The sequence below is a fragment of the Silurus meridionalis genome, chromosome 29, assembly GCF_014805685.1.
Source record: "Silurus meridionalis isolate SWU-2019-XX chromosome 29, ASM1480568v1, whole genome shotgun sequence".
NCBI lineage: Eukaryota > Metazoa > Chordata > Actinopteri > Siluriformes > Siluridae > Silurus > Silurus meridionalis.
This window is the reverse complement of record NC_060912.1, coordinates 2,216,475-2,235,709: the sequence shown is the minus strand read 5'-3', so window position 1 is coordinate 2,235,709 and position 19,235 is coordinate 2,216,475. Positions and strand designations below refer to the sequence as shown.

At 37.4% G+C, this 19,235-nt stretch overlaps 1 protein-coding gene across 1 annotated transcript in view; it reads right to left on the bottom strand.

Moving 5' to 3' along the window:
• col16a1 (collagen, type XVI, alpha 1) overlaps positions 1–18,999 on the bottom strand; it is a 98,294-nt gene extending 79,295 nt beyond the window's left edge. The window contains 2 exon segments of the mRNA XM_046843798.1: positions 7,955–8,052; positions 18,739–18,999. Coding sequence (XP_046699754.1) covers positions 7,955–8,030 — 76 coding nt within the window. The 5' untranslated portion in view covers positions 8,031–8,052; positions 18,739–18,999.
• Between the last annotated feature and the right edge of the window lie 236 nt (positions 19,000–19,235).

Here is a 19,235-nt window from a genome sequence, read left to right as displayed (position 1 = left end):
GAACAGACAGACAGACACCCGTGCAATGTCCTGAACTTTCTATGATAAAAGTTTTCCTGTGGAAGTTGAGTATCTAGCTAAGGACACCTCTGTCAAATGTTAGACCTGAGCAAAGGGCAAAAATGTGTTGCAGCGATCAAAGTTTGTGCCGGGAAGACAGATAACGTCTCAGATACGAAGCTGAAAATAAATTCTTGCTGTCTGAAAGAATCACTCCATAATCCGAAGACAAGGCCTCTGACAGCTGGCTTGACACTCCATCGATGGGTGGACGGTACATGATTGATCTACTCGTACTGACACACACCGTCGTGGGCCAAAGTGCTGTCTGTCATACAGCTAGTAAAGGCGCAAAGGGATTCGGCGGTAGAACCGCACGACGAAAACCCGGAAATATACATCTAAAGACTTTAAACCAGGGTAGATTTACATTACAACGCCACCTAGGGATTACAGTTAGGTCAACACATACCATGATAGGCTCAAAAAATTGTTCATCTCGCTACGTGCCTCCATGCTAGCTCAGTGTGGCTCTGAGTGCCGCTGTCAATTAGACGTTTATAGATGAGAAGCGTGTCAAACGCCGGAGCTGTAACCGAGAGAGCCAGCAACTCGGTGAGGGTTTTTTAAGGGAGGTGAGAGGAGGAATAATGAGAGAGCTGGAGCTCCAACCTGGTTCTCCTTGTCAAGATCTATAAATCTCTTTCTCAAACTTGAGACATCTGAAATCCCTCTTCTGCTAACACAGCAACCTGAGGGTTTGGGAGGAAAATATCTTGCTCAGGAAAACTGACAGACAAAGAGATCATTTTGCATCGTTGTCAAATTTTCGGCTTTTTTATTTTGAAGTCAACCAGGACACTACTCTATAAAGTTACCTCTCACCTCTTTTTGCTTTCAAGAAGATGAATTCCTTAATTATGAGATTACCAAAAAAGGCCTGAAGGATGATCAGCTGCAGAAGAAACTATAAATAAAATTAAGCTAAAACATTTGACCTATGAAGGAAACAAGCGACATATTATTTATTTGACATATTTAAATATTCATCAAATATTCATCGGTACTCATTAATCATTCCTGAAATCTGAACAAACCAGAGGCAACAGTGGCAATAAGAAACCTTGCTAACGGCGCTAAATAGGAAGACACCAGCACAGTACAGCTAACAATGTGAATCAAACCATATTTTTGTCAGGTAGTCTAGGAATTTTAATCAAGATAGAGGTTAAGAGCAAGCAATAGAGATTCTAATTTATTAGGAATGTAATTAACTATGAATCCATTATCTAAATGCAATAGATAATGTGTTTCTAACCAACTCAGATATGATTAATATGAGTTCTAAGAGTTTTCATAGGTGGATTCGGGGGCACCGGTGGAGTTAGCGGGACTGATGCTACAGCCATGCTCTGGGATGTATGATATTCCTTCTGTTCTGTGTCAATCACAGCGATGTAACTTTTTGGCCACCGAGCAGGCATAATATTATGACCACCTGTTGGTCCCCCTTTCGCTGCCAAAACAGTCGTGACTCGTCGAACATCAACAGCATGAATTTCTTCAGCAATTTGAGCTACAGGAGCTCGTCTGTTGGATCGGACCACACGGACCAGCGTTCGCTCCTCACATGCATCAATGTCGTCTAGACATCGTCTAGACCCAGTCGTCTAGACATAACAATCTGTCAAATCCTTACGCTCACCCATTTTAAAGACAAAATGTTCACCTGTTGCCTAATAAATCCCACCCATAAGTGCCATGATAAAGAGATAATCAGTGTTATTTAATCACTGGGCTTAATGTTATGATGTCATAATGCTATGCCTGATCTGTTTATGTGGAAGAGGGCAGATAACACTATTCCTCCAAATGTGTTCAAGCTGTGATGCAGCCTAAAATTCAGTTAGGAAAAGGATGCACTTGGCTGCGTTTAGATGAATTTCTAGCGTTTACTCTTTACATACATAGGGAGTGTCACTGAGGTACCTAGAACATGTAGAACATTTTGGTCCATACAAAACAAATATTCCAGAGATATGACAGCGACCTGTTTGACATGCTAGGAAGACTCTATTCCTTAGCGTGATTATCGAAGTCAGCAGGTATCCATCTAGCCCTGATGTTACAGAAAATTTCAGCGAAAATATCTCTCCACTGCTCTCTGAAGTGCAGATATCACCAACGACTCTCAGACTGAATGAGTGTAAAGACAGTCTGAAGCCAGCTGATGGGTTATACCTCTAAGCTTCAAAGAAATGGATGAACTCATAGCTTCTATCTTCCATCACAAAACGAGGTATGATTCCAGTTTCAGAAGAAACAAAAACAGCCCTGAAAAAAAGGTGATCAAACAGAAATAGGGAGTGACATACTGGAGATATGAATATGGAATTAATATACAATATGCGTATATTTGATTATTGTCATTTAACTAGTAATAATTCTAATATACAACCCCAGATAAAAAAAAAATTGGGACACTGTGTAAAATGTAAATAAAAACAGAATGCAATGATTTGCAAATCTTATTAACCCGTATTTTATGCACAATAGAACATCTAAAAAAATATCCAATGTTTAAACCCTAAATTTACCATTTGAAATTTATATTTGATGAACTGATCCACAAAATGTCTTTTTTTCAGAGCAAGACAACTGCATACTGCATCTATTACAATAGCATGACTTTGTAGTAGAAGAATACAGGGGCTGAACTGGCCTGCCTGCTGTCTAGACGTTTTACCATTTGAAAACATTTGGCACATCAAGAAACGAAAAACACAACAAAGGACACCCGGAACTGTTGAGCAGCTTAAAATCAGATGTTTACGGACAGAAGACGTGATGCTACACAGTGGTAAACATGGTCCTGTCTTAACTTTTTTTGCAGCCATCAAATTCAAAATGGTGTACATTCTCAGTTTAAACATTTGCCATGGTTTATTGTTTGTTCGTTTTGTTTTATTGTGAATAAAATATGGATTTATGAGATTTGCATTCTGTTTTAAATTTACAGTTGACATAGTGTAACAACTTTTTTTAGAAACAGAGTTGTATCTAGCCATACATACGTGGCAGATGTGCATATTGAATATATGAACCCTGGCCTTGACACCCATATATATGCCTTTTGCCACACATTACTGTAAGAGGCACATGATTGTCTATGTACTAAGTCTCAACCAAGTTCTAGCATGATAACTCTCTCCAAAAGTTGGAAATTACCAAAAAATGTATCAATCTATTTGAAAATCTGTTAGCTAGTAAAAGTCTAGTATTACAGTGCTAAAAATATTAATATAATGTAATTATTGTATGGTATGAATTCATACACATCCTGTTTGGGCCCTTAACAACAAGTCAGTTGGCTTAGTACTATAGCTATACGCTATTATAGTTATTAGCAACACACGCAATTACCATACTTGGAAAAATATGCACCAATAAACATTAGCGTAGTAACAGAACTCCTTTTAAATGTGCATTTACAGCAGAACGACTCACAATGATCTCTGAGCAATTGAACGTTAAGGGCCCAGTAGCGGCAGCTTGGTGGCGCTAAATTTAAAACTCGCAACCTTCTGTTATAATCTTCCAGGCCGCCATGTTTGTTCAACGTCTGACTGCAGTATATTAAATTGTGGGCTGTTCTTAAGTCAGTAAAGAAACCGTTGTGTTTAAAAACCCGTGTATCAGCGGCGTCCTCACGCTTGGCCCGAATAGCAAGTGTCAGTGCGACTGCTGTGCTGAAAATGATTCACCGCCGAAATAATATCAGGTCCTGAGTGGACCCATTGTGTAAACGACCACCAAGTCACTTTGCTACTCCTTCGTTCTATTGATCGGTTTACGGCTGAAGGCTTGATGATATGTTGCAGTGGTCTCGGGAGGTCAGTGGACAGTCTCATAAATTTCTCTCATCCTCTCTCTCTTTCTAAAGTTAAGGACTTCTGTTCAGTGCCTTTTAAGGTGAACGTGTCCATGTAGCGTATGGGTGTTAACTTGTTCAAAAAAAAATAATAAAAAAAAAAACAGACTTAAATGCTAAAACACACACTCTTTATGGGCAGAAGTATTGGGACACCTGACTTTTCCAGCTATATGTGGTTCTTCTACAGACTGTTCCCACAATTGTATAGGGAATATAATATTGTGTAATATTGTATAGGAAAAAAATTAGGGAGATCTATCTATCTATCTATCTATCTATCTATCTATCTATCTATCTATCTATCTATCTATCTATCTATCTATCTATCTATCTATCTATCTATCCATCCATCCATCCATCCATCCATCCATCCATCCATCCATCCATCCATCCATCCATCCATAAAGATTTACCAGAAACATGGGGCACATGGTTGCATAAGATGAAATTTTCCAATTATTTCAACTAGGAGACCAAAACCTGTTCCAACATGACAATGCTCCTATGCACAAACACAGCTCCATTGAGATATGCTTTACATGGTTTTAGAAGATCTTGCATGGCCTGCTATAGAGCACCAGTATCTATACAAGAACACTCCAAAATCTATTGGAACATCTTCCCAGAATAGTGAACATAATTATAACAGCAAATTGGGAATAAAAGTGGAATGGGACATGCACATATGGTATATATGGTAAGGTGTCCACAAACTTTTGTTCACAACAGCAACACCAGGTTTATTGTTTGATATTAATAAAAAAATTCCCAGTAGCCTTAAAAGATACAGTATACTGTGATATGCACATACATTTTGGATTAGTATTTGAATTTATTTACAGTATTGCATAACATTTTACAACGTATAAAGGGGATTGCAACCTTGTGTGATTGTTTTTTCCTGGACAAAGTGTTCAAAAAATATAGCCTTAATTAAGTTCTGTCTGAATTTTGCTTAAACTCGGTCGATACCCTGCGCCCGCTAGGGATAAGAATTGAGTATCGTTGCTTTTTTATTTCCCTGAGTACATGCTGTTTACTTCCAGAATTGTCTGAAAAGACTCATTATAGAGAAGGCCGATGGTTGCTCAGCGCAGCGGGGGGGAGTGAAAAGGAGCTTCAGAAGTGTCTGATCAGCTTTATCGGTACAACATAAAGCTTAACAGTTTGATAGGTCTGCAGAAACGGTAGAGAGGCGTGTTTGCAAACGATATTGGAATCCCGACTGGCGATTCTAGCTTGTGCTGTAACAGCAAGATGCATTTTACCAAGACCGATCATGAGTTCAAAGGAGAAGGTTCGGGTAGCCAAACGAAAGGAAGAGGTCAGGCATGTTCACATTGCATTTAATGAGATTTCCAGTATCTGAAGGATGCATTGAACAGCCCAATGAAAAAAAAACTAAACCAAGCCCCTTTGTTACTATCAGTACTAAAATGTTTTGTTTTTTTCGAGTAAAATATAACGTCAGAAAATACCGACCTTCTCAATCCAACCCCTCGAGCGAACATTTCTTAGTTTAACCTCTACACCTCATAATGGGGGGTAGGCTAAAGTTATTAGTGTCTGATACACAAGCATGTAGAGGTGCAGTCTAACAGCTTGAGGCATGTCTCCCTCTGTTTCTCGGCCAAAGAAAAGGCGTATGCAGTTTGAGATAAGCCTGATAAATTTAAAGCAACAGCCCGAGCTCGTCTTCCTGACTCTATCTTACGTCTTCGAGTGAATCCCGAGATCAGAGAGACCTCATTTATCAACATTGTACATACGTTTCTATGCACTGAATGGACCAACTTTTGCTTATGCATATCAATACTATCGATATATACACTATTTGGAGGTTTGTGGACACCTAAGCTAAAAATTAGTTTTGTTCTTTTTGAGGTCTTCAGAAGGGTTGAAGTCAGGGCTCAATAACAGGCCACTCAAGATCTTCCACTTCGACCCATGTAAAGCATATCTTTATGGAGCTGGAACAAGCTTGGAACTTTTTAGGAAAGATCTACATAACTGAAAAAGTTAGCCGTCTCTAATAGTTTTGTTTATACAGCATATATATATATATATATATATATATATATATATATATATATATATATATATATATATATATATGCAATCAAAATTAATCACATGATAGTCCTGAGTTACTAATCGCACATTTTTACCTGTTCTAAATGTACTTTTCAAGTTTTTAATACTCTAATCGACATGGCCATGTACAAATATAAAAGCTTTACGCAAATGTATGTTTATTATTAGTGAAACCGAACTGAACGTAGAGCATTACCACAAAATATACTTGTTTGAAAGTGATTATGGTGTTTTTAAATGACGTAAATCGTCAGAACACGAAACGGAACATTTGTTTTGTTTCCACACGGACGATTTTAATCGCCGGATGTGTGAGTGTTTTGGTGCTTGATTTGAGAGTTGGCGTAAAACAAATGTTTAGTGATTAAACATGATATTTTTGGTTTAGTTAATTATAATTTTTTATATCTGAGTAAAGAAAGGATGTCGTCAATAAATTGATTTATTTATATTTTTTATAAAAATGGTCAAAAGAAAATGCTGCATTAATTGTGTGTTAATGAAATTAGTTCCGTTGAACACTTATACTTTGTTTTGTATACACAACCAATATATATTACAAAATGTATTAATTATGTGATTTGATTTCTACATAGAAAAACAAAAGCAATAACCATAAAGGTAGTTCCAAATATCACTAAATCCTTCATATCATTATCTCCACGTCATTTTGCACGTTCGCCCCCACCGTGACCCATTAAAGATCTCAGCGGCATACTGAACCCAAAAATGGCGTCATTCTCCAAAAAGAAAAAAAATCCCTAGCTATAAAGTACAGACTGTGCAGAGACTTGATTATGCCAAGCAGCATGACACCAGAACGATCTGTACTAAGAAGTGCTAAGAAAAAGGTTAGCCTTTTACAAGCCCTCTTTCTTGCTAGCCTCCGTCTGTGTTCCACCTCATGCATCTCTGGAGAAACAGAATTCTTGGGAAAAGAAAGGTCGAGAGGTGACTATCGACGAGAGGTGGCACTGCAAGTTTAGTCAGTAGTGCTAGTTTCAGCTCGGAGAGTGGCTCTCCTGAGGCACTTAGCCCAGAGCTCATGCTTTAACAGAATAATTTCCCACAGGAACTAATCCTCTGGTGCGAAGAAGTCTCATTATTACGTGTATAAAATAGATAAATAAATAAATAAACAGCAGTGAATGTAACCTGCAGAAAAGGATTTCAATCCGCAAATCCAAACTGTACTCGAAATATAGCAGGCAATTAGCATGCTTGCTAGCAATAAGCATGTATGAAATAGAAGAGACATGTAAGCAGTATTATCATGTCTGCGTCATAGACTATGGGGACAAAAATCGTGGGACACCTGTTACCACAAAGTTGGTCCAAACCGGTTCCAGGATGTCAATGCTCCTGTTCACGAAGCACCATAAGTTTGTGGACACCTGATGATAAGCTTTTTGAACATCCTGTTCCACATTTGCTGCTATAATACTGTTCCTGTACTTTCAGATTTAGGATTTTGGAGATTTAAGCTCATTCAGCCACAAGAACTTTGGTACTGATGTACAGTAGGTGATGTAAGGAGACCTGGGGGTGCAGTCCGTGTTCCAGTTCATCTCATAGGGTTGAAGTCAGAGCTCTATTGCAGAACACTCAAGATCCAACCATGTAAAATGGCATTGTACACAGGGGCATTAAGATGCTGGAGCAGGTTTGGGTCTGGTAGTTCAAGTGAAGAAAAAAAACGTCATGCTACTGTATTTGAAGACGTTCTTTACAGTCGTGTGCCCCTTATTTTGTGGTAACAGGGGAAAAGTTGGTGCATCGGTTTTCCATACAGGAAACTTCACCGCATCAATGTTTTTATTCCGTCTTTCTAACAACACTTCGCGAGCAAGTTTCGTTTCAAGAATTCGACAACCCCATGCTATAAAGTGATTTAATGAACGCTTTGCATATGTTGCAGCTTCTTACCTTCAGCCGTCTCCAGCCGAACTCCACGACCTGACCAGATGGTCAGCAGCACAACGAAGCACAAGATGATCCTCATGGCTCCCTCCTTTAACTCCTACCTAAAAAAATGGAAGGAGAAAAAAATTTACTTTGCCAAATTATGAAAATGGAAAATGGAATCTGTCTGGAAAAAAAAATTAACCCTGAAAACTCTGTGTTTGGTACATTATATAAGTTTGTGGACACCTGACCTTAAGATTTTTTATTTTAAGTTCCAAATCCACAATAAGTATCTCTTTGCTATTATAATAAGGTCCAATCATCTGGCAAGATGTTCCTCTAGATTTCACAGTCACATGGGAGTTAGTGAAATCAGGTACTGATGTAGGTGAAGTAAAGAGGCCTGGGTTTCAGTTTATCCCAATAGGGAATATCTTCCACTCCAACCCATGTAAACTTCATGGATCTTGATTTTGCCTCTTACTTTTGGGTAACAGTTTGGAGAAGAACCACTTAGGGTTAAAATAATCTCAGGTGTCCCAAAACCTTTGCTTATATCGTGTATATGGTTATTTTTAACTAAGAGGAAAGAAGTCATTAGGAATAATTGAAGCAGTCAAGCAAGAAAAGAAAGTGAAAGATAAAAGTTGATAGCACACTGAAAATACTCCCACGGTAAAGGACATAAATATCGAAGAAGAAGTAGCTTTGGGGGTGGGGTGTTAATGAAGGTGGCTTTAAGGTTAGCCCAGCACTTGGAAATGTGTAAACTGGCCTAATGGACCATAATGGTTCCTATAAAGCTTTGTCACCCATGTGCTTTAAGGATTGCCATTATAATGCCCATCTGTGCCACTTTTAGTGTCTCAGTATGAACACCTGACACAGATTATTTTTTTATCGAACGATCGCTTAAAAAGCTCGCATGACACCCCTAATGTAACGACTCGAATATTACAGTATGTTTTTTCACACTGATTAGGTTTCCATAGCGATGCCATTTATATACGCCATACATGAATTACACCTGCATTCGAATTACACCTTTTGTGCTTCTGCAGAAACTAATTTTTACCATCAAAGGTATGTGGTAAGGATTTGTAGACATTTAAGACATTTGCCCCAAGGCATGACATTACACTTTTGATGTATGGCGTGACGTTTTTAGATTCTTAAAAATGCTAAAAATGGAAAAAAAAAAAAAAAAAAGAAAAATATATATATTTATATATATATATATATATATATATATATATATATATATATATATATATATGCACTTCATTCCCTAGTCTGCATTTCTTCCTGTCAAAGTGACCCGGAATGACATGCCTCATGTCGCAACACAGACCTGACAGAATGAAGGATGGCCTTGGAACAAGACTTCATCGCTATCCTGTATATTACAGGCGGGATGTCACAAGAAGGTAATCTGCATCCCCCTGACTGAAACTTGAAAACCTTGGGGAAATCACATGCTACCCCTGACTCGATGGAAAAAAAAACTATTTGTCTTGAACGTTTTGACCTTGGCACAAAGTGATACATATGGCGGAGACCCAACGCTGCATATTTTTCCTGAGAAAATCACCCATACCACATAGCATGTTGGTGGTAGCCTCATGTTCCCCTTGGGGCTCTCCGTTGCTTCTCTGGTCATTGACGTTCAACAGAGTTGTGGTTGTGCCAAAGTTTTGTTCAAAATAATGTCTTCTATAAAACCAGTCAATGTTACAAAATGATACCTACACCAGAAACCCACTATCTTGCAGAAAATACCATCCATACAACGAACCATGCTGGTGGTATTACCATGTTTAGCATTTACCCTTGGTTGCTTCTCTGACCATACCCTTCTTCCCTGGTCACTAACTTTTAAATGTGGTCATACCATATCACCCTGAGAACATCCTTCTTTCAATAAACCATGGTGGTGGCGCAACCTTGAGTAAAACCTTTGACCTTTTCTTTGACCAGAGTCATAGCCGTGCCATTTCTTTCCCCTCCATGTGATAATAATCAACTTAATAAGGTGGACATGTCTCAAAGATCTGCATATGGTGGCAATCCAACCGCTCATCACACTAAGAACACGCACCTTAAAAAAGAAGCATGGTGGTGGTTGTAGCATGACATTAAGCAATACCTCTGGCCCCTTGTTTGACTCATTTCTTTACTTGCTCGCTGATCTTTAGCAAAATCACGATTGTGCCAAACTTGTTTCATGTTTGATCTCACATACCTGTCAGAAATGAAAAAACTACCAACTATTCTGCATAATACCATTCGGATACCATAGAAAAAATGAGCCTCCATTGGTATCCCTCGCATCCCCATATAAGGCCTAGGGGAAATTTTATACTGTGTAATTACTTCCCATTCCTAAGTCAAAGTGCTGAACGCTTCCCTTTCTGACGTCCTGTCCAGAGCTGCGAATTTCACCTCGACGCTGTCAACGCCGGTCTTTGTAAACACCACAACATCCATTAGGAGCGGGAGGCGGCTATATTGCAGCCTCTCGGTGTGTCAGAGGCATCTCTTCATTTTTAGTTTGATTTCATGGGGATACAATGGAAGCGTGCAGCTGCTTTGTTATCCTTTAATTTGTTTTCAATGTAAGAACTGAAAAAAGGAGGATCCATCTGGCCCGTGCAGATAAGTGTCTCTCACACTCTTGGCTCTCTGCCTGGCGTGGTCAAAATTCGAAATCGCGACGGCTACAGCGCCAGCGGGCGTAAGACATGGATCAGATATCTGCTGTGATCCACCACCATTAGCTGTCAAGCCCATAGTTAAAAATCGATCACTTCGGCATCGAGAGTACCTCAAAAAAAAAAAAAAAAAGCCAAGGATTCAGCAAGTTCAAAAGGAAAAGACAAAGCCCAACAATCAATAAACAAGTAGTAAAATGTAATGAGCTGCCAAGCTCAGCATGTGGGGATTTTGTTTTTCAGCGATGGAGGGCTGTCACACACCATGCTGTTTTCATGTCACTGCCTAAGCATTGCTTGTTGTGCTCTTGACTCGCTGCCAAATGATGAATGCTACCGCAAAAGCACTTTTTTTTTTTTTTTTTTTGAACGGATGCACACCGCCTCTCTGTAATTTTGATAGGTTTCGTTGCAAAATAAATTGGATGTCTACCTCGTCGCTCCTGAGAAAACAAGTGGAATAATAAATCCAAAACACTGAAGGGAAAAAAAAAATAAGTATACTAGTTTCAAATGTCCTGATGTGGATGATTAGGAGGGGAAAAAATGTATTTGCACAATCTGACCCAGATATGGCCCATTCCCAAATGCAGGATTTATTTCACATGTGACTCACTATCCAAAAAGATCTAGTGTAGCTAGCAAAGCCTAGGGCCTCGAGAGGTGCTCATGAATGCAAAAAAAGAGAGAGAGCAAGACCATTTGCTATTATAATAACTAAATAACTAGAGGTCAACCAGTGACCACTAGAGGTGACGTTTACCGATACCGATAGCTAGGCTGCCAATAACTAATTAATCAACCGAAGTAGTTTTTCAAATGGATACTGGATAAAAAAAAACATAACACTGTATGTAAAATAGTACTTAACTTTATTACAAAAATAAAAATAGTACTGAATCATAAAAATTTACTAAATGAAATGTTATAATAATTTGAAAAAAAAAAAAAAAAAAAAATATATATATATATATATATATATATATATATATATATATATATATATATATACAAAAATACACTTAAAAACACAGCACGTAGCATCAGTGATTCACCTATAAAGGCCGTTCTCATACTGTATAACGCAACCCGGAAAAACTATCTGTATGGATTATTGCGTATAATTCCAGCAAACAACTATCGGTGCCGATTAATTGGCAAAACTGATGAATCGGTCGACCTCTAATAATAACCGCCACTCTTTCTGGAAGATTTACTAGAAGTAGCCAGTTAGTACAGTCAGGTGCTTATGTAGGTAAGAAGGTGAGGAGGTCTGTGGTGCATTCAGCATTCCAATTCAATCCCAAGAGATTGGGATTCAGTAGGATTGAAGTCCGAGCTCTATAGCAAGCCACTGAAGATCTTTCACTTCAACCCATGTGAACCATATGTTGGACAGGTTTGAGGATATTTAGGGAGATATTAATGCTACATTGTATGTTATTCACTTCTAAATTTATATATAGTTTTACAAGGCTATTGCTCTGGGATCGATATAGTATAAAATATTTCTGAGCTGTTTAATTCAGATGAAGACTTGCTTGTGGTATCATTGAAATATAAGCGCTAGTCCCAAACGTGTATGCTAACCCATGCACTAAAATGCAAGATTGATTCAACAGTGAGTTAAAAAAGAAAAGGTTTCGAATTCAGACATAAATAAAAGATTATTTACTTTCATATTGACTTTAACGAGGTCTCTCAGGAACGTAGGGGTGTGTAGAACGTACAAAAAAAGGGCTTTACACGGCTTACAGTCATTCTCAAATGAGAGGGTACAGTGTTATTGTTTTAGTTCAAACTAAACAGAGAGGACCAAGAATGAAAATGACAGTGTTGGACACTAAATAATAATACATTATACTGTTTTGGAGGGTGGGAATAATGGGATCATATTTCACGATTGATTACTAAATGGAAATCTGTGGTATTGGGACTTTTCCATCTATATGTGTTTCACCAAACGGTTAATATAGAGGTGGAGTTACATAATTGAACACGACGTCTTTGGATGAGGTAGCCTGAAATTTTCCCATTACTTGAACCAGGAAACCAAAACTTGTTCCAGCATGACAATTCTGTGCACAAAGCTTCAACCCTATTAAACGCATTCGGAATAAATGTGAATGCTGAATGAACTCCTCCTCATCTCACCTACATCAGTATATAACTAATGCTACTAATGCTAATACTAATTAATTATAACAAGCAAATGGGAACTAAATGTTGAATGAGATGTTCAAAAGGGATCACCTACAAATCTTATGGTCAGGTGTCAACAAACTTTAGGACTTTTCCATTATTCAGCATTTGAGAATGAACATGAATAAGGGAATGATGTGAAAAAATTGACCGAATGTCCAGGTAGTTAGCAGCTAGTTTTAAATTCTTTTAACAAACAATTCACATTATTCATAAAACACAACACATACACACACAATACACAACGGAAAAAACCTGATGAATTTCCGTCGTAATTATTGCCGCATTCGTGTTCGAATCAAATTTAATCCGAGCACATCTGCCTTCACACCTGCACAGAACGCACTGCTAATTAATCTCCAGCTGCGCGAGTCACGGCGAAAAATCGTATATGATGAAAGAAACGAAAGACTTTTAATAAGTCCGCAAGAACAAGAAATGTTTTTAATTGCTGTTATTACTGTTACTGATGAACTCTGCTTCACCCAGATGAGACGCCGCTGCACGTCCACGCTCGGATAAACATGGGATTTGAAATGATTTGCTCTTTCGATTTCATAGTGTTTATGAAAAACGGAATTCCGCTAGCCCACATGCCTTGCTTGCTAGCAATTAAATTGCAAAATTTGAAATAAAATCTATTGAACACACAAGAAAGTCAAATATATGTTAATTGCAATATAAATAACACAGACAGACAGACAGACAGACAGACAGACATACAGGCAGATGGATGTTATTTATATAGCAAGTAGCATATTTTTGACTTTGTTGCGTGTGTTAAAACAACGCATTTACAATTTTCTGTTACAAACAATTTTACAATCCATTTTATTCTGATGTAAAAGAACCAGATCCTACTTACATAAACCATATCCCAAAGTGTATTCAGCAGTTTGGTAGATCTGGGATTTAAACTTGTGAGTCCAATGCATTTCCAACTGAGCTATCATGCTATATTTGTAATAATCATCATATTGGAATCATCATAATTCCTTCATGTACATAAATGTCCCATTAACAAGTCATATAACTGAAACCTAACTGAGTATCCCATTAATGAATAGTCACTTGCTGTTATAAACTAATTCCTTAATTAATTAGAAGAAGCTACTGAGGCTGAACCTACTGGTGGGTTTTAATATTTATGCACCATGAACTGAATGAAGTAAATGACATTCATAAACATGCTGTTATTTATATAATGTAAACGAATACAAAAATCTTGATAATAATGCCATAAACAATGGTTATTCAATGCATATTTCAACTCTTGCAGATGTTGGAAATACATGACTCACAAGACCTGGTTAAATTCTGATAAGCAAAAGGAAAGTACAAGATAAACTTGATAAAACTAGAGAAAAAAACTAATAGACCTAATTAGAACCTGATAAGCCTGAGGAGAGGGGTGTTATATATGTTATAACATGATATTCCAACAGTAATAAACCTGGTAGACCTGGTTAGAACCTCAAAAACCTGTGGTTACATCCTGATCGACAAGAAGGCAAAGACTACCTGCAGAGATCAACCTCATAGACTTGGTTTGAACCTGACATGCATGGAGAAAGTAAACTGATACACCTGTGGTAACAACCTAATAGACCTTCAGCTGAGAAAATGAGTGAAACCAGAGAAGAGCCTCATAGACTAGTAAGCATAATTTGAGATACCAGTAGAGAAGAACCTGATTTACCTAGTGGGAACCTGGTAGACCTGAAGAGAAGAACCTCAAAGACCTTTGGTTGCAACCTGATAGACCTGGAGAAAATAGGCTTTTCGCCAAGACATTGTTAAAAACGACAAACCTGTATAGAAAAACCTGATCGACCTAGATCGAATCTGACAAGAAGAACCTCATAGACCTTATACAAAATGATCGACCTTAAGAGATAAAATTGATAGAACTGAATGGAACCTGGAGGAGGGGACACTTGATTAGAACCTGAGAAGAACTTCACAGACTTGTGTTTACAATCTAATAGACAGGAAGCGAACAGTCTCATAAACATTGCCATAACTTGAGACAGCTGAGAATAAGAACCTTATTTCCCAAGTAGGAACCTGATAGACCCGAAGAGTAGAAACCTCAAAGACCTTTGATTATGACCTGAAGAAAATGGTCTCATTGACGTTGTTATACCGTGACAAACCTGTAGAGAAGAACTTAGACCTAGTTAGAACTACCTTATAGACCTGTGCTTACAAAATGATTGATCTGTAGGGTTGAAATTAATAGACCTGACCCTGGAACCTGGAGTGGAGAAACTGGCAAACTGGATTAGAAACCTGAATACCTCCTCAGTACCTGATTGAGTTAAACACAAGAACCTAACAGACACTCTGTAAGTTCTGCCCCATTCGTTTCAATCACATTTACTCTGGATCCAAATGTTTTAACAGTTCCTGCCTGAAACAGATGACAACTTTCCATCTGGAGCATCTGGAGCAAAAAAAAACAAAGAAAAAACTTTGAAGCACATAACAACCGTCTCTGCACCTTGTTTACTAAAGTGTGGAGAATTCCGCAGGGGCAGTGGATGTTCTACTCGTTCCATCGCTCACTCACATGAAAGGAAAGACATATATCATTTAACGCACCAGAAAAAACACATTCACCTTGAGTCATATGCTGTAGCATACTGGAAAAAAGAATGGTTTAGCCAGGAGGCGAAGGGCATAAGCAAAGTCTAGATTATCTTTCAAAGAGCCAGCCATGTTGTTTTATTTCTATAAAAAAAATAAACCTAACCAACTTATCAAACAGGCACTAAGAAGGATATGATGCCACACAAAGCTATCTTTCCAGTGCAACAGCAATGTAGCCATGAGCTACGTAACAAATCGTGACTAAAACCTATGCATATAGTAGGGGGAAGATTTTTCTGGAAGTAAATCTGGTAGTAACTAGTGGTCCACACAATTTCCTAGCAAGAACAAATCCTATCCAGGTGTACGTCTGGTATGTCTGTATGTCCTCCTTATAAACCAAATATGTGTTTTTAAGTAAATGTTTTTAAGTAATTAATGACGTAAATCATCAGGACACCAAACAAAACTTTTTGCTGTGTTTCCACACGGACGGTTTTAATCGCCGGATGTGTGCATCATGGCAGATTCAGGTGCTCAATTTTCGTGAATGAATGTGTGTTGCGTTGAAGGTTTTGATTTCGCCTGATTTATATTTATTTATTCATCATAAATAAATATAAATCAGGCGAAATCAAAACCTTCATAATGCACATATCCGGCGATTAAAACCGTCCGTGCGGAAACATAGCAAAAATCAATTCATTAGGAGAACATTTTATTTTATTTTTTTTACATATAAATGGTCAAACAGAAATGTGCGGTTCATTAATCACGCTTTAATAAAATTTGTGCCATTGAAATTAATGTGCATTAATGCGTTCATTTTGACAGCCCTACTATATATATATATATATATATATATATATATATATATATATATATATATATATATATATATATATATATATATATCATGATATAGACATTTTACCCAGAACCTCCTTGTGACCCAGCAGCAACCCTTCGACAGCCAGGTACCAGTTCTTGACCCATCTGATGTTAAAGCACCAGCTCTTACTTACATAAACCATATCACAAAGTGTATTTTTGGATATTTAATTTATAGCCTATTCACTTGTATCGTCCCTCTGCCATTGTTCCTACAATAATAATAACAATAACTGCATTAATACACACATCTGCATTGACCTTTTGACATATTTGATGTCCAAAAAAATTAACGATCTTGTGCTACAAGTGTAATAATCGGTGCTAGAATCATATCGGAATCGTCGTAAACACTTCACGTACATAAATGTCATAATAATAGGTCTCATAACTGAACCATATGAGGGATTTCCATTCATGAATAGTCTGCTGTTGTAATAAAAACGAATTCCTTAATCAATATATTTGTTGTAATGAATCAGCAGAAGCTACTAGTGGGTTCCAATATTTATGCATATTAAATAAAAACCTGAACGTCAATCACATGGGAAGACAATTATCAAAAAAAACAAAAAAAACCAAACACATTTTATTGAGGAAAAACGTTTACAGGAAATATGGACATGTAATTATATGGCAAATGAGCAAACCAGAGACAATCAGCTAACAGGAAGAGCATAGTGAACAAACCAGGCTCTAATGGAGAAGCTGTTAAACAGTACGAAATGTGTTGAAAGGTTAAGTATAATTGTCCTGGGATGATTATAGGAGGCTCATTATGAGCACAGCAGCTACAAAGATAAACAGATGTTTGATGTCTGGATATTGATATTAAAATGCAGGTACTATATAATACATAAAAAAAAAGATGCTACTTCAGAATTGGCTCATAGTAAGAACTAAGCGAAATATTTGCACAAAAACGTCATTAATAAAAATGCTAATGCTGTTACTTTAAAGTCCCAGAAATGTATGTATCGGATCCGGTTTTGCAGATTCAGCAAAATCCGATCGTGGCCAGCCAGTAGAGAACAGCGACAACGTGTGGGATCGCAGTTAATGTGGCGAGCTGAATCGCACAATCGCACGTCTGGTGCGAAATGGAAATGTGTTCTCCAGCTGGCCACGTGTATAGTAGTCTGTTCAAGTCTCAAGTCAAGTAGCGCGAACCAAGTCTGCATCTGAGACACGTGTGATGAAAAAAGAAAAAAAAAATAGCTTGAGAGAACGAGTGAAGTTTTTCTTTTCTAAATACTTGTGTCATTTGGGAGTCAATTTTGTTCAATTTGTCAATTCCATTTGAACAATTTCTGTTCATTTTAAAGCCAAATTTACTAAAATTCCAAACATTTTCCAAGAAATTGCTTCCAAATATCATTCATTTAAATACTAATCCTTTGTCAATCGCACCAAAATGACCAATGAATCACTGATAGGATCATATTATTCCCATCTAAAAGGCTAGATTGGCTGTCAATATAGTTTTTTTTGCAAATTGCAAATCTAAAATTCTACTCACCAATGAAAACTGACAAACATTTGAAAGTGGTTGAACAATACGATTTGCTGAATCAACGAAACTCATGGTTTAACAAAGCGCTGTTGAGCTACATGGTTAAAGAGTACCAGAAAAGTCACCTGATATATACCTAGGAAGTTATATTAGCGATCGAATGATACATCTCAGCAACATGGCATGCTTATGGACCATACAAGGCATCTCCAAATTAGCTTCCATCTGGCTGAGTACAAACAGGGAACAAATGAGTCTGGACTCAATAACCTTTGACTCAGTCACCAAACCATGCCAACTTGGAATTACTGAGATTCAAATGCATGTCCTTTTTATTCACCAATAGCTGACAAGACAAGGCCTGGCTCCAAAGATATTATTACTAAAGCATATAATTTAAGATAATAATTATAACCAAACTTAAAAAAATAATAAAAAATTTGGCACAACGCTGAGTCCAACCACCAGGGGGAGCAACGTGTCAAAGTTTTTACACCTACCTGTATCAAAGTAACTTTTTTTTTTTTTTTTTTGAGAGGATCGCCAATCATGTGTACATGCGCACTAAGATTCGGATTAAATTCTTACCTAAAAATAGAGCAATCAATTCATTAGGAGAATTTTTTTTTTTCTTTTTTTTGTGCATGTATTTTTTTTGCGCTTGATAAAATAATTGAAGTTCAAATTTGTGCAAATAAACAAACAAATAGGAAAAAAAATAAGACATTTTAAATAAAAGGAAAGAAAAGAAAAAAGAAAGAAAGAAAGAAAGAAAGAAAGAAAGAAAGAAAGAAAGAAAGAAAGAAAGAAACTTCTGTCTTTACTGAGATGGACACAGAAAAGGAAACTCCAGCCAATGCAGTGAAAGGAAAAAAAAAAGAGAAGTTTGTCCATACCTATAAGCAATCGATAAATCCACTAAATAAAAGCATTAATCCAGAGAAAAACCGAATGCGTCCTAAATTTAAAACCGTTTTTTGCTTTCTTTTTCTTTTCTCTTCTTTCTTTTTTTTTTAAGTTGGTGCAATCCACTTTTTTGCTCTTCAAAACTTTCCCCTTAGTCCTGTGAAACGGGGGAAGGGGAAAGTTAGAGCCCTGGAATCCTTCTTGTCCAACTTCTAGCGTCTCCCCTCCCCTCACTGTGGTTAAAAAAGAAAAGAAAAAAGTTTTCCTTCTCTACCTCCTGCGCTCTGCTGGAAGACGCGCCTGTTATGGAACGCCAAAAGGGCCCGCTAACTCTGTCCAGAGGGAAAAAAAGAAACCCCTCCAAAAAAAGCAATGCTCATTAAGAATCATTTACTTACCAGTATTTATCACTTCCACTATTTCCTTATAAACAATTACTGACCTCTATTGTTTTCCATTCATCATGTAGTGACGTCATACATCGTTT